Source organism: Lepisosteus oculatus, chromosome 10 (assembly GCF_040954835.1).
Source record: "Lepisosteus oculatus isolate fLepOcu1 chromosome 10, fLepOcu1.hap2, whole genome shotgun sequence".
Taxonomy (NCBI): Eukaryota; Metazoa; Chordata; class Actinopteri; order Semionotiformes; family Lepisosteidae; genus Lepisosteus; species Lepisosteus oculatus.
This window is the reverse complement of record NC_090705.1, coordinates 18,723,418-18,740,515: the sequence shown is the minus strand read 5'-3', so window position 1 is coordinate 18,740,515 and position 17,098 is coordinate 18,723,418. Positions and strand designations below refer to the sequence as shown.

General features: G+C 40.8%; 1 protein-coding gene across 3 annotated transcripts in view; it reads left to right on the top strand.

The window, feature by feature from the left end:
- Positions 1–14,256, top strand: part of LOC102693236 (zinc finger protein 236) — a 99,339-nt gene extending 85,083 nt beyond the window's left edge. For 2 of the 3 annotated variants that reach the window (XM_015357165.2, XM_015357163.2), the window contains exons 29-32: positions 52–249; positions 2,743–2,872; positions 9,266–9,442; positions 12,388–14,110. In XM_015357165.2, coding sequence (XP_015212651.2) covers positions 52–249; positions 2,743–2,872; positions 9,266–9,442; positions 12,388–12,521 — 639 coding nt within the window. In that variant the 3' untranslated portion in view covers positions 12,522–14,110. Of the gene's footprint in view, positions 1–51; positions 250–2,742; positions 2,873–9,265; positions 9,443–12,387; positions 14,111–14,168 lie in introns of those variants that run through there. The other variant, XR_001479546.2, reaches the window with a different exon arrangement.
- Positions 14,257–17,098: the final 2,842 nt, after the last annotated feature.

Sequence of the window (17,098 nt, the reverse complement as noted above, 5' to 3'; positions counted from 1 at the left end):
TTTACTGCCTGCTAGTGTCCAATATCTTAAAGTTTAATTTCACTCTTGAAGGTGCCAGAAGTGAGCAGACACCCCCTGAAGGACAGTGCAGTCGAGCCGTCCACCCAGTTGAACCAGTGCTTCTACTGCAACCAGGTGTTCCCCACCACCATCATGTTGAGGCGTCACTGCAGGCAGGCCCATGGGAAGGAGAGGTGTCATGTGTGTCGGGTCTGCAGCAAAGCTTTCAAGAGGGCAACCCACCTCAAGGTACAGTACAGCTTTGTTTCTGTTTGTATTTCAGTTTTGCATGAAACTCGTCTTTCCCATGTCCAACCCACATAGGGAATGGCCTGTTTGTGTTCATTCTGTTTGGCCACCACATTCCCTGCAACAATATGAAGGGGTACTGATCTGAAGGGAATCTAATATCAAGCACAATTCATTTTGGAGGAAACGTAATCAAGAGAGTTACAGAGTTAGCCCAGACCTCTTCTTCATTCAAGATTCAGTGATGAGGGCTAGAGTGCATCTGTGTGAATGAATCAGAGCTGCATCTGGAAATGAGGAGGAACTCCTTGAAAAATAACAGCTTGTAATGTGAATCAAACTGGGTTTCCGACTGTTGTTGCACCACAAAAAAGCTTCTGCGGTTTCAGCACAGTGGATGTTTTTGAATGAAACAGAATTGTAATTGGTAGGAGGTTGAGTGGGCTGGGGCAGCCTCATCTGGCCTATGATAACCTATAAGAGTGGTTACTTATCCCAGTGACCACTGTGATGGGCACAATGTGCAGGAATTCATATACCTCACAAGATGACCAAGCGTACGTCTCCACTAACATTCCTTAAACACAGAGTGAAAAACACCTCTGCAACACAAGTCTACTATTTTCATAGCTTTAAAGAAAGTTCAGTATTATACATCCGTATATAAATACACACTATATATGTGTTAAAATCTTGCCTTTGTAATGCTTGTTTTTCTTCAGCAGTAATATTGTTCAGTGAATTTATATTATGAATCTTTAACCTACATTCAAAGGACTGAGATTTTTTAATTCATTCTTTCTTTCTCAAATTGACATTGTCTGCAACAGGACAATCCCATTTTTTCTTGTAAAGAACCTGCACATAAGGAAGGGACTGTCTCCTGTATATAAATACAAGCTTTTTTAACAATGCTCCATGAAATTCTGAACATTTTTGTGAAAGGAAGATCACAGAGTAAACTGAAATACTGTCTTGTATGCAGTATATAGTACATATATTCACTTTTGTTAGAATATGTGCATAACTTCAGTTTGCCCTTAAAAGAGTTCAGAGTGAGTAAATTAAATGACTAAAGCATTTTGTTTAGCTGAGTGTGGCAAATTGCTTGTTACAGCTGTGAATGAGTTTGTCTGTCCTAAACGCACAAAAATATGAATAGCTATACACTGCATTTCTTAATATTTTCATTGGTTTCAAATTCAACAAAAAGTAAACTACTGGTTATACAGTCCGGAGTGTTAGAAAGAAATACATGCAGACTGCTTAAAATATTAATGTTTAGTAGTGCATGGAAGATTTCCTCCAACTCTGTTCCTTAGTAAAAGTTTTAAAGTTGAAAACACACAGCCTTCAGTGAAGTGTACAGTGAGTTTAATCATGTTAAGGTTGAGGAGGCTTTGATAATGTCCTTTAAAGTTCTTTTAATTTGCTGCCACAGGGAGAAAGGTTAGTCCTGGTATCCCAGCAAACAGTCTTTAAAAAACAAAACGAGTCCAACAGCTGCATTATACAAGACATTAGAGGAAATAAGATTTTTATGGATTACTTCCCTGAATGCATAACTTTTACTGAGAAAATAGAATTTTAGTGTTTTATAGTATGTTTCTAGTTCTATAACTGGCATTCTGCTCTGTCAATCCCACCTTGTGGTTCTTGTGCTTTTAGGAACCAGTTTTCCATGACTCTCACAAGAATAAGAAACCTGCAACAAAACTGATTACTGTTAAACTGATGATGGGATGGATAATAGGAATGGTCAGAGTTTTAGAAGAAAATGCATTTTGTCATTTAAGTCATAATGTTGGGTGTGATCATGTATACTTGAAGTGCAATAGTCTCTGTCAGTAACGTACATTATCTGTAACTAAGTTGTTCCCACTTTATCATCTTGGTTCTTGGTACAGGTCTTCTTGTTTCTGTTCTGTAATATTTATTACGGATTCATCACTGAGGTCAGTAAAGTAACTTGGATATGCTTCCTTTATCAGACAGCATCAATTAATTTATTTAGTTAAAATAAATTTTAAAAAGCCTTCACAGAAAGTCAATTAGAATAGTACTGTAATGAACGATATTGGAAGTAATGGAATATTTGTTGTAATAAAATACCAACACCTAAAGCTTTGAGCCCCACAGCTATACCCCTGACTCACTGTGCATTGCTCTGAGTAAGCTACCTCTTTGCTCTCCATCTTTTAGAGACTGAAGTCTCTGTGAATCTGAGTGGATACAGGTGTCTAGTATCTGACTGACTATTACATAGTTAAAAACAAGTGAATGTGTCCCAGGTTCTCTTGTGTTTGTTTGAAGGCTATGTGGGAGTGAGCTAAGCACCTGTTTCTGTTCTAATGGCGTTAGAACAGAAAAGCTGAGGAGCTGACAGCTTGTGAGTGAGTGAAGCTTGTTCAGTGAAGATGGTCATCAGTAATTTCCTGGCTAGTGTACTGACAGTCAAATCACCGGTTTCTTTCTTCTTGTTTCCAAAATTAGGAGCATGAGCACATTCACCAGCAGGGGCCCTCGCTGAGTTCTCAGAGGCCGAAGATTTTCAAATGTTCTTCCTGTGACAAGGCCTTCGCTAAACCTAGCCAGCTAGTGAGGCACAACAGGACTCATACAGGTAACAAACTATTTACCACCACTACATCCTTACAGTGCAGAGCCGTTTAATTGAAAGGAAATGTAATGTTTTTCTGCAGAGAACTTTCTCTCTATACCTGGAAATTCCACGTCGTAGGCTTGGCATGAGCTGTGTTACTTTTCAGTTGTGAAAACTGTGCTAAAATTAGATTTATACACAGCCTAATGTAAATTAAGTTGTATAAAATTACTTATATTTGTATAATCTTTTCAAGATTTATAACAGATTCTGCAGAATCTTTACCAATTATCAATAGTCATCTCCCAAGCCTGAGCAGAAAATCACACTTTTATTATGTGAACATCGTTCTTCCTCCATTTTGTCCATACGTGAAAAGCATGATGTAGTGCCTGGTTTTTGGTTGCCGGCATATTATTTTGTATTTTGTGTCCTGACAGACTGTGTAGTGTCTAATTTACATTGTTTTGTTCACAGTTCTGATGCACTGATTTATCACTAAATTAACCAAACAGCAAAACTTGACATCTTAGTGTGTGATTGTGCAGGGTGCTCTATTCTTAACTTTTACTCTTTTCCAATTTTAAATGTAGTTTATCGAGTTACCAGAGAAAAAAGTCAATAGTGGCTCTATGATATCACTGTGTTTTTCTTCAACACATCTGTGGAAAATCCTGTGTTTGGATTACAGCCAGCTATGTGCTGCTCGGGTCATTGACTCAGCGGTATTCAGTACAGTTTTAAGAGTTTATGATTATTTCCATTGCATGTTCTCATCTAGAGTATTGCTTGAAAAACACAACAAATAATAGCGTGTGTTTATTAACCACATTCTCAGGACTATTTCCATCACGATCAGCTTTGTGATGGTTTGGTCTGTTGGAAAATTTCCAGATGGGCCTGCCTAAAATGACCATCTGCTTTCTCGTTAAGTTATTTTTTCCACCAGGGTTGTTTTTGTTTTAAAATATAGTACTGTGTAACGATAAGAGTATCTATGTATAATAGGAGTATAAGATGTATGTTACAGTAAGAGTATGTATTTTTCAAACTGTCTGATGCCAGCCCCTGGCTAAATAAGCACAAGCTTAGTGTGCTCCACTGTTATTTCTGGATCTTGGAATTTCTTTTCATATTCTGTCACTCATAGATATTTCTTTTCTTTCCACAATTTGTAATGGGCAAGAGGGGAGTAACAAAGGCTGTGTACTGTCCCTCTGTGGTCTGATCTATTGAGATGTTATTGTGCGTAGAGTGAGATCAGAGAGCTGTGTGTGACCCCAGCAACTGGGGGAGTTCAGGCTCTATTTGATCTACTACCTTCCAGGTTCAGGGGTTCTTCCTACTTGCTGAGTAGACATCTTCCAGGTTCTTGTGCTCTTTCTGCTCCCCAAAAAGACAGCTTCCTGGTGCTGAGGCTCTCCCTGTCCACTATACAGCTTCCTGGTGCTGGGGCTCTCCCTGCCCACTGTACAGCTTCCTGGTGCTGGGGCTCTCCCTGCCCACTGTACAGCTTCCCGTTCTGGGGCTCTCCCTGCCCACTGTACAGCTTCCTGGTGCTGGGGCTCTCCCTGCCCACTGTACAGCTTCCTGGTGCTGGGGCTCTCCCTGTCCACTGTACAGCTTCCTGGTGCTGGGGCTCCCCCTGCCCACTGTACAGCTTCCTGTTCTGAGGCTCTCCCTGTCCACTGTACAGCTTCCTGGTGCTGAGGCTCTCCCTTCCCACTGTACAGCTTCCTGGTGTTGGGGCTCTCCCTGTCCACTGTACAGCTTCCTGGTGCTGGGGCTCTCCCTGTCCACTGTACAGCTTCCTGGTGCTGGGGCTCTCCCTGTCCACTGTACAGCTTCCTGGTGCTGGGGCTCTCCCTGTCCACTGTACAGCTTCCCGTTCTGGGGCTCTTCCTGCCCACTGTACAGCTTCCCGTTCTGGGGCTCTCCCTGCCCACTGTACAGCTTCATGGTTCTGGGGCTCTTCCTGCCCACTGTACAGCTTCCTGTTCTGGGGCTCTCCCTGCCCACTGTACAGCTTCCCGTTCTGGGGCTCTCCCTGTCCACTGTACAGCTTCCTGTTCTGGGGCTCTTCCTGCCCACTGTACAGCTTCCCGTTCTGGGGCTCTTCCTGCCCACTGTACAGCTTCCCGTTCTGGGGCTCTTCCTGCCCACTGTACAGCTTCCCGTTCTGGGGCTCTTCCTGCCCACTGTACAGCTTCCTGTTCTGGGGCTCTTCCTGCCCACTGTACAGCTTCCCGTTCTGGGGCTCTCCCTGCCCACTGTACAGCTTCCTGTTCTGGGGCTCTCCCTGCCCACTGTACAGCTTCCTGTTCTGGGGCTCTCCCTGCCCACTGTACAGCTTCCTGTTCTGGGGCTCTTCCTGCCCACTGTAGAGCTTCCTGTTCTGGGGCTCTTCCTGCCCACTGTAGAGCTTCCTGTTCTGGGGCTCTTCCTGCCCACTGTACAGCTTCATGGTTCTGGGGCTCTCCCTGCCCACTGTACAGCTTCATGGTTCTGGGGCTCTTCCTGCCCACTGTACAGCTTCCCGTTCTGGGGCTCTTCCTGCCCACTGTACAGCTTCCTGTTCTGGGGCTCTCCCTGCCCACTGTACAGCTTCCTGTTCTGGGGCTCTCCCTGCCCACTGTACAGCTTCCTGTTCTGGGGCTCTTCCTGCCCACTGTACAGCTTCCTGTTCTGGGGCTCTTCCTGCCCACTGTACAGCTTCATGGTTCTGGGGCTCTCCCTGCCCACTGTACAGCTTCCTGTTCTGGGGCTCTTCCTGCCCACTGTGCAGCTTCCCGTTCTGGGGCTCTTCCTGCCCACTGTACAGCTTCCCGTTCTGGGGCTCTTCCTGCCCACTGTAAAGCTTCCCGTTCTGGGGCTCTTCCTGCCCACTGTACAGCTTCCCGTTCTGGGGTTCTCCCTGTCCACTGTACAGCTTCATGGTTCTGGGGCTCTTCCTGCCCACTGTACAGCTTCCTGTTCTGGGGCTCTCCCTGTCCACTGTACAGCTTCCTGTTCTGGGGCTCTCCCTGCCCACTGTACAGCTTCCCGTTCTGGGGCTCTCCCTGTCCACTGTACAGCTTCCTGTTCTGGGGCTCTCCCTGCCCACTGTACAGCTTCATGGTTCTGGGGCCCCTGCCCACTGTACAGCTTCCCGTTCTGGGGCTCTTCCTGCCCACTGTACAGCTTCCTGGTGCTGAGGCTCTCCCTGTCCACTGTACAGCTTCCTGTTCTGGGGCTCTTCCTGCCCACTGTACAGCTTCCCGTTCTGGGGCTCTTCCTGCCCACTGTACAGCTTCCCATTCTGGGGCTCTCCCTGCCCACTGTACAGCTTCATGGTTCTGGGGCTCTCCCTGCCCACTGTACAGCTTCCCGTTCTGGGGCTCTCCCTGCCCACTGTACAGCTTCATGGTTCTGGGGCTCTCCCTGCCCACTGTACAGCTTCCTGGTGCTGGGGCTCTCCCTGTCCACTGTACAGCTTCCTGTTCTGGGGCTCTCCCTGTCCACTGTACAGCTTCCTGTTCTGGGGCTATCCCTGCCCACTGTACAGCTTCCCGTTCTGGGGCTCTCCCTGCCCACTGTACAGCTTCATGGTTCTGGGGCTCTTCCTGCCCACTGTACAGCTTCCTGGTGCTGAGGCTCTCCCTGTCCACTGTACAGCTTCCTGTTCTGGGGCTCTCCCTGTCCACTGTACAACTTCCTGTTCTGGGGCTCTTCCTGCCCACTGTACAGCTTCCCGTTCTGGGGCTCTTCCTGCCCACTGTACAGCTTCCTGTTCTGGGGTTCCCCTGTCCACTGTACAGCTTCCTGGTGCTGGGGCTCTCCCTGCCCACTGTACAGCTTCCTGGTTCTGGGGCTCTGGGTCAGGGCTTGTAGTACGACATTCATCTGTACTTTAATCCTTGTTTTTGTGCTTTACTTGTAGGACTGGGAGTGAAACCTTTAATGTTTATCACAACTTTTTAGCTTTGCCATTCAATGTAAGATAGAGCCTTTGTTGTTTTCTCAGATGTCAGGCTCTGATGATACACTTTACTGATATACTAGGAAATTAAATTAAAAAAATTAAAAAGAAAAATGGAAATGTTTGTATGAAGAGTCTTAGGAAAATCACAATTACACGTTTATTCCATGGTTTTGTTACAAAGCTCAGTCTGTGTAAAGGAGACTTCAAAAATAGACATATCTGCAGGTGGGTTGGTGTTTACACAACATTTTTTTATTTTAATAGGATTATAGCAGCGTAGCTGTGTGAAAAAAAAAGTTGAGTGTGAAAAACCTGTGATTGGATCAAAATGTAAAACTTTCACGAAGTGTTTTTCTGATCTGCACTAATGCATTAAAATACCAAGAAAAATACAAAGGGTGTACAATACTGTAACAGATTGTGCTTCATGTGCTTGAATTTATCTCACATTATGCAAATTCCAATATTACTACTACTCCTATAACACACACATACAGACTCATAGAATCAACATCCATGTACTGTACTGTACATGCAAGCATATAAGTACACACATCATATGTACTTCTAAGGATTTCCTGTTAACTGTAATATAATTTTATATTCTGTTCTGTCCTGTACTGAAATAAAACTCTCATATTCCTTATAAAACATTCTTATTCATGTTGGGACCTTTACTATTTAGTATTTACATGCTGCTTATTGGTCATATTATTGAGCATCATGGATCTGGTTTGTCTGTCATGCTGGTGATGCTTGTATTTGCTTGCAGACCTAATCAGATCCCAGTCCTGTGGTTTCAGTGTTTTACAGTTGTCTGTCTGAGATATAATGATATACTGTAAGTACAGATATTAAGATATAAATGCAGGAAATCTTTCCTAACTCTACAACTGTGGACATTTTAAAAGTCATATCTTTTCACTAGAGCTTGATCCATATAACAGTTTTTAGAGTTTAAGAGTTTTACTCTCATTAAAACCATTTTTATTTAGTCAGTTTGTTACAGACCTGTTTAGTTTAACATACTGTACAATAGGACAAGGCGTCTACAGTAATACAAATATCTGAAGTAGTAATTTCTGAAAAAGGTTATTTGTTAAGAGTTTTGAAGCATTCAGCAGGTATTTGTTTGAGATAAAGCTATGGTGCACTGTAATACAATAAAAATGCATTTTTGAATTTGAATGCAATTTATGCTCTGAAAAAGACTGGATGCCAAAAATCATACTATTTTCCAGGAAGCTGACACATTTTTATTGTAGACATGTTTTAAAGACTGATTTCTTTGCTTGGAAAAGAAGCATAGGTAGGTTATAGTTAAGATAAATAATGTACATGTTAAGTGCTTTGGGATCCTTTTGTGCGATTATTAGCTGTACTCTCTTGTTTTCACTCCCAGTAAGCAGTGGGCATCGCGGAGGTGTAAGATTTCTGATGATGTCACTTTGGTATTTGCTTCAAATGTACAGAAGCATGAATGCAGCTGGTAAGGTGAACTGCTGCTTTTAACTTAAGTCAGCAAAGCTGAAAATGTGCCACAGCGAGTTGCTTCACCACAATCTTGTTCACCACACTGTCAACCATGTTTAAATTGTTCTTGGAAAACGTTAAACGACTTTTAAAAAGGCAACCTCCCAACCTGTGAATGTTTTATTTTCAATTAAGAGAACCATTGCGGAAATTGTGCTCTTAAAACCCTTTCAGCCTTAACAACGGGGCTCTTCACTCTAAATATGTGCTTGTCTGTGGAAATTGCCTCTTCTGATGGTGTAGAGGGTTTTGAAGTGAAAGGGCCCAAGCTAAATTGTGCTGTGCTAACTATATAGGCTCCTGATCTCTTGCCCAAACCTTGGATATCTTTGCCTCGCATACTTTGGTCAGCTAAACCTGCTCATCTGTCCCCTGAGTTGTATGTTTATACATTTGTACCATACAAGATTTCAAATACTTTTTAGCAAAAGGTACATGGTCTGTGTTTATTGTTTTTAAAATCATAGTGGCATTAATTGGATTATAGATTTATTTAAACATGCTTTGTGTCGTTATATACAGTTTGTGAATGTGTTTACACATTCTTAATACATTATGTAACAAAAACATGCATTTTTATTTAGATTTCAAGCTCAGTCCCATAATACTGTGCCTTTTAAAAGCTGTCCAACTGTGGATTTGAATGGCGTAGGCATGCAAGGCTTTGTAAAGCTCAAACGTCTGTTAGACTAAGGCAGTAGCGTCTCAATATCCATTTACAGAGGGCAGATCAGGTGCAGTTTTAAGGCACACACCCACAGATCAAACTGATGCATACATCTTAGCATACAAAATAGCTGCTCTGTTACATCATGTTATGGATGAAGTGGGTCCTGAAAAGTGCAACACGGATGAATGTAATGAATTATTATTATCCATTACCCACTGTGAGCTCTGTCTGTTTCTGGTTTTGTGTGCAGGGGAACGGCCATTCCCCTGCCCTCAGTGCGACAAGGCCTTTAATCAGAAGAGCGCCTTGCAGGTGCACAGGGTCAAGCACACCGGCGAGAAGCCATACAAGTGTGAGGTGTGCAGCATCGGCTTCACGCAGAAGAGCAACATGAAGCTTCACATGAAGAGGTCTCACAGCTACACTGGTGAGTACAGGCACTGGGCTGGCCAGCACAATGAAATTGGAAATTGCAAGCAGTGGACTTGATGCACTTCCTGTCACGTAGCAAAGTTATTGGATTAATGAAAATCTAAAAATAATGTGTATATACGTCATGCACATATGAAGCAGTAATGGCCGGAGAGTTACTTTTAAAAAGCAAAGCCTTGCAGTTGCAAGCTGTACTTGTGTAAGGGATAGTCTTTTTTAAAAGTGAGAAGTTAGAGTGCTGTGTTATAAAATATTAGAATTTTCAGGTGGCATAGTTGAATACTACTGTTCCATTTGACAAAGCAAATACAGTAAGAGATAAGAGAAATTCTTCTTTATATAGTTATATATATATTTATATAGTTATATAAAGAAACAAGGTCTTGTTGTGTTATGGAAGTCTATGTGTTATTTCTGGAGATACTCACATTTTTACAGTAACTCAGAAGTTGGAATTAGCATTTTTTCCTTTCTTGGTTTATCCTGTAGTGTAGGTATAGACTGCCCTGATTTTGTTCAACCATTGAGCCTTTCAGTGTTCAAAGATAATACTAGTACTGTTGTCTAATTATGCAGCAGGGGAGTGCAGTGGATTGAATTAGGCCTGCCTAGTAGATTTAGTTGGCTACTCAGCAGCTAAAGTATGTTTTCTTAGTGGCCCCACAGTTCATCATGTACAACAGAGATATGAGAATTGAGCCAAGTGACCATTACTGAGGCATTTAGTGTTTCTGAAGATCTACACAAAGTGGTTCACTGAGGGAAAGTGTGTTTTTATATCAGGATCAGGATTTGGCTCTGTGGAATTGAAGAAACTAAAATGTCTAAAAGAAATTAAATGTCACACAGGCACATGGGCTGACATTGATAGGCAATCTGTTGAGGATCAGATTTTGTCACAGAGAAAATGTTTCTTTGTGACACTGTCACATTAATGTAAAGAAGCACTCACAAAAATAACAAGAGTCCTTGAATCCCTGTGTAAACAGCACAGCTGGTGAGGTGTAGCAATGCTTGTTTGATTGTGTTTAACCTGTCAGTCATACCTTAGGTCTTTGCTTCTAGACTCTCAAAATACTACGTCTGACAGACATAGAGCTGTGTTTTAGAACTCCTGAGCAGTGTACTTCTGTGTTAGACTGCAAAGGCTCAAATACCCTTGACCCTGCTTAAGGCCATGTTATAATCTTGTGATAGGTTTGTTTCCAAGAATCAAAATAAATGTCCTAAGATGGACACATTCTGGTAGATGAAAAGGTATAATCAGCAAATTAGCAAGAATAGACTGATGAGGAGAGCCGAAAACTAAAGTTTGTGGAAGACTTTCAGATAGACATCATGTATGTAAGTATTCTGGGAGCCATGTCAGCAGCTACAGTGAATTTGATTAATATTACAGGCTGTGCTGCAGCTATGCTTGTCTCAGCATTCTACTAGATTAACAGAGATGGAAAGAACTGAAAAACACCCATGTTATTGGAGGTTCTTGATACATTCTCTAATTAATCGAACTTTCAGGAGAGTTTTCAAGTGCTTGAGCTTGTCTGAAGAGCTGTCATGTCAGGCCATTTATATTTAAAATGTGATAGTGGAAGAGAAAAATATGGTATTAAATCATGCTTAAACTGTGGTACACCAGTAGGAATGCGTAAAAGTGAAAGAGCAGCAGTCCCTCAGAAAATAGGCACTGTATGTTAGTGTTTCACATTTATTCACACCTCTAATTATTTCTTTAAACGTAATTAATCAAGCAGATCTACAATAACATTCTGCTCTTTTGAAGTGCCTTGGAATCCCCTGCAACAGTATTGAGTCTCTAAAGGTTTCCCGTTTCCCTGGAAATCAGTAGTGGGAAGTATAATCGTGGTTAAAGACAGAGAGCTCTTCAAAGACTGCTGTCAAATGCTGATTAACCTCCACAATTTGGGGGGTGACTATAATAATTCACAAAAAGCTGAATCAATCATTTGCCACTGTACTGCCCAGTAATAAGAAATTTTAAGGCAACTGATAGAGTGGCTAGCCTGTCAGGGCACACGTGTATCTTGTTCCCCTATTCTGTTAAACAACTTGGATGAGGCAACTGTAAGTCCAAAGGCAACAGCGGAGATCTCAAACACAAACTGACGTCTTCAGGATACAAGGTATTGAAAAGTAAATTTAAAGTCACCTTCATGAAAGTGGCATTCATAACTGGATTGGATGGAAGAAGCCTCACCTGAGGGCAAACCACAAAAAGAAGTACATCGAACTTGCTAAACATCATTTGATTGACTATTCAAACACTGTCTTACGGCCAGTTCAGCTTTTACGATGTTCTTCACAGTATTGTTTGGTGTAAAAACCATGCTGAGAAAACAACTGTGGAATATTGTGAGTTTTATGTTTTGCCTTTATGGGTCCCGTAGCCCTTGTCCAGATCGGGAAAATCCTGAACTCCAACAGTCACCTGGTAAATTATCTTGAAAATTAATTTTCAGAAAAAAACATTGGATTTTAAAGTACTTTTTTAGGTGGTGTTTTAGCCTTAATGTGTTGAACTTTCTTGTTTCTTTTGCTCACATGATATATTACTTCTGTTGCAATTAGAACAATTAAGATCTTAGAAATGATAATCGATTTTGAGTACTATAGGTGCACAGAATTAACATTACTGATTGACTTGGGCCCTCACATTTCCAAAACCATCAGTAAAAACATCAACATTTTACGAAAACCTTTTTTTAATTTTTATATTTCTGCAGCTCTATTTCTATGTTGGGAAATGAGCAGTTTATTTTTTACTCTGCTAAAGTGATATCTTAAAAATAATCGACACCAAAAAATGCTCCCAATTCATATTTGGGTGCTGAATTCTTTTTGTTGCCAATCTTATCATCTTAAGCCTAATGTGTTTCTTTTGTGTTAAATAAAAGGAGGTCTTCTTTAAATTTATTGCAGGCGGCACCCAAGAGATCACCATTGACCAGGAACCAGAAGGGGACGAAGAGGAAAACCAGGAGCTGGACTTAGAGGAAGTGGTTCAGGAGACATCAAATGACTGGCAGTGTGGCATCACAAATGTATTCCGATAGCTTCCTAGCCTTCACCGAAGCGGCAGTCACTTCTTATTTCTTGCGTGATTTTCCATTCTTCGCTCTTCTTCAGTTGATGTCTCTCACGATGGGTCACCGTTTCACCGAGAATACTTTCTGAAAAGGGCTTTTCTGAGCACCCAGTTTCAGGAAACTCACAAAGGCCGTTGGTGTTGCACCAAGCCTGCTGGTATTTTTTTTAAGCAACTGCTGATATAATTCTCTCATTCAGCGGTCTTTTTCAGAAGATATTAAATGCCTTAGTGAGGTTTCAATTCAAATGTCAGTAGAAACAGCTGGGAGAAAATCCGGCAAACCAGTGTGCATCATAATGAGTTCGAAAGATGTGACGTGTAAAAGAACAAAATACTGCCGGTGATTTTCGCTGCTTCTTCCAGACCTTGGCTTGAAAGAGCAGGGAGTGTCATCTCTCTGAGAGCACCAGTGGAATACCGCCTCTGCACATCTGTGGAACTACCAACTCTGAGCATACTGTTGATATGATCACTTCCCTGATTGTGGCCTTTTTCCTCATTTGAGATCATAAAACCTTCTTGTGAAGAAAAAAAAATATTTTCAGTCTTCTGTGCATCTTCTGGACAAAAGCAAACGAAAGGAAATTTCATAGACGCAGTTGTATTACTTAATGCAACTGGAAATTCCAAGTTAGGTGGGAATATAATGAAAAGTTTTAAAAAGTAATAGTTTCCATCACATTCACATTTTTACATAAAAAAGAATCGGATGAAAAAATGCTGAATAAATGAAGAGAAAATGTATGAATGAAATTGTTTTTTCAGTACTGTAATTCCACTACAACTGGATTTACCTCTGTGTTTTTCATGATCTTACTGATATCTGTGCTCTGTGGGCATCAGGGAGATCTGTCCATTGTTAGTGTGTAACTTAGCCTGTATGGGTTTTTTTGAAAATATAATTGTTCATCACACATTACTATTCAGAATAGCTTCAGGTAGCAAAAAATGTGACTCTTCAGACATTCAGTAACCCAGGTATTCCAATACAAGAAATGGAAAGCTAGATCTTTTTTTGCAGCAAGCTCTTGAATCACTTGGAGTTTTGTCTCAGTGTTTTGGTTTATCTTTAAGCAAAAATGTAAGCTCAAGTTAGCATTTTTTGCAGAATGTAACACACAGCATGAATCCCAAAAGGATGCCTTTTTTCTGCCTTTTTCCAAGCTTATGTATTGTCTGATCTAGAGACAAGGACTTGAACATCACTGTAGTGATGTTTTGTTTCATTGTTTTAGTCATCTCCCATTTTCTTAAATAATGCTGGATGTTAATTTGTTTTTTGGAAGAACATGCATGTGCAGCTTCATCAGCTTTACTTTAAAGAGTATAGTTTATTTAACCTTTTGAATGTCTTATGGAAGATGTTTTATTTGTATATAGTGTATAGTTGAGACAAATATTTCAAGTAATTCCATTGCAAAATGAAGCTGTGGATGAGAAGTATTTTATTTCTTTTTTCATTTTATTATTTCTTATTAGGTCAGTGTACAGAATATGACTTTGTATAGTTTGTGATGAAGTTATTTTGTAATGTAAAAGTATTTAAGTGAAAATAAAAGCAGTAATTTTTGCAAAAGCTTATTGTTATTTAACTCTTTTTTTCCCATTTCAGTGTTGTAGGTACTGTACATAAGGAGAAGATGCCTAAAGGTGAGCAAAGAGACTTTATTTTGGTTTTTAATACCTTTTGTCTCGTAAACCTCTTTGGACTTGTGGACACTGTCTGATTAAAATATACACCTTTAATTAAAATGATCCAGCACATTGGTGACTATATGTTCAGTATATGCATATAATTTTGACTGTGGCTGCTATATAAATGTAATTTTGGATACAGTTAAGATTCTGCTGTCCTAGTCTTTTAAGGTTCACCAGTAGGATCTGTGGGCTTCTTTAAATCATCAACTGGGTGAAAGCCAGTTAAGACATAATCACCAGTATGACTTTCAACCATATGTCTTAAGCTGTTGTTGTAAGGAGATCCAGACTGCCTGATATACTGCCAGGGCCTAGGATACTGAATTACACATTTGGAACCCCCAAATCTACATATACTGTAATACAACAGCTCTACATAGATTGTTGAGAACTGGACTTTGTGGTGTATTCTGTATCTCAGCTGGGTTAGTTAGACCTCAGAATTCCAATCCTTGTCCGGGCTGTCCACACACCTGCTGGTTTTCATTCCATCCTCATTAGAATTCAACAGTTAATGCTCCAACATGTTTAAGAGCTGGGCACACACCAATCAAATAAATTATATTATTAAATAAATGAATAACGTAATATTAAGTTAATGATTGAGTAACTGAGGACTCTGCTGGAATCAACAGGTGTATGGGTCACCAGGGCCAGTATTTGGGACCACTGGCTGTTTGAGAATCCCCTAGAAAATGACCCCCCCACTGAATGAAATAATCACTCATTCCACAAAGTACTGTCTGGACTGTGTACATGTTACAGCAAGCTGCAACACCTCAGAATGTACTAAGAAACACTTGTTAGGCTTTTGTAATATGTGCTGTGCTTTTACACTAGTTAAAGGTTTCCAGCACAAAGGCTTTTCACAGGTAGGTCTGTAGTATGATTCAATGCACATACTGTAGTTAGTAATGTGTAGTCTGGTATGGCAGCACCATATTAAATGATAATGACTGAGGTGCCATGTAAAGACTGGCAATTACTCAGTATTAGCCCTAAAATCCGAAGATGGAAAATGAGATAAAATGTACAAATTCAAAATTCTGATTTTCTTTTGTGCTGAAATTCCACACATTTCTACATTAGCAAGTATTGGCAAGTATTTCCAGTATATTTTACTTTTCTACTTACCTTTCACATTTCACTGTTCAAATAATTAACTATTGATTCAATAATAAAACAAGATTTTAATTTTAATTATCCACATAGATATATGAATTAAATTTAAGAATAGAAATCTGTTTAATATGGACTTCAGAACAGTGAAATGGGCTTTTTGGGTGATTAAGGTGCAGTTGCCCTAACTGGTCACTAGAGGGGGAAAAGGGTCATGTTTTCAATGGCAATGCTGGGGAAGCAGAAGAGCACCTGCATTCTCCAGAGGAGTTCAGCCAGCATGCAGTTCAGTAGGGTTATGGGAAGAGAAGGGCCTCCTTCTATAAGAAGTAGTTCTTACACTGCTTTGCTTTGTTTTAGTCCTCAAGGCACAACAGCGGTGGGTTTTGTGTGTACATGTTATTTTTCAGAGTTAGAATATCAAACTTTAAGATTAGTAAAGGTCTGCCAATGTTTGGGGGCTGATCAAAGCTTCGGAGCAGTCTTTCACGTTTGCCACGTTGTGCTTATATCCTCTGCTCTTTGGAACTTGGTGAAACTTTGCATTAGCAATTTGGTCTAGTCAACGGGGTCTTGTATGGAAGAAGACAAGAGAGGAATGAAACCGAGCCAAAACCCACCACTGTTGTTGAGCACATCTTTCAATTTACTGTATCTGCACAACAGGCAGCTAGTGAGTGAGCCTCTCTCCCTGTCTTGGTTTTATGTGAATTTGGCTATTCATAATGGTTCTCTGCACCAAACCCTTGCAAATGTCAAAACTGTGCTATTGTGACAGCCACAAATATTATAATACATGAAGATGTGAGTTTTGAATCTGAGGTTGAGAAATGTGGAAACGTTCAAAGGACAAGCCAAACAAACACTTCATTGTCTCTACTGCAAGAATGTTAGCAAGCATAGAATTCACCTTTACACGAACATGTGTTTTTTTTAACCAATAGTTGATTGTACCATCAGGCTGGACTGCTGTAGTGCATCCAGTGTGATTTTTCTTTTGTCCTCTCTTCTCTCTGCCATTCATTCCACCTTTACCTCCAAAGAAGGCTCGTCTCTACATCTGCTTTTATTGTGATGCAAATGCAGATAAAAGAGAGGGTAGTTTGATTTTTGTCCTTAATAGTACTGAAGCCAGGGAAGAAACAGTTTGTTAGAGTTAACAGTGCAGGCTTCATCTTCTAAAGAAGATGTCAGCCATCTCTGCCTAATTTAAATCCTTCATTTGAAGTGGCACTGATCATGGGTGGATGCATGTACTGTACAGTGTTCTAGATCCATTATTTGATAACCATAAAAATAAGATTGGTTTTTTAGTCTTTTTGCAAGTAAAGTCTAGTGTTCAACTGGAACACTAGCTTAGCAGATATAGAGATGACTGTGGGCTACTGTGGTGGACCGGTGGAAGGCCAGTCAAACATAACATGGAGCTTTTTACAATAGGAAACCTTGAAATCTAAGTTATCCATCCATTTTCTATCTGCTTCTTCAAACTCAGAGTTGCGGGAGATGCAGAACCTATCCCAGCAAGCAACAGGCTCAAGACAGCGTACTGTTGGAAGGGACAAAATCGAAATAATTAAAATCAAACTACTGTAACCAACACCCGTTATTGTAATAGCAGCTTCTGAGCAGAATGTTTACCATGCTGTTCTGCCATTCCCTAAATTCCTGATTCCATACTTATCTATGTTCCTCACATCCTATAAATAAGCCAGTCGAGTAAAT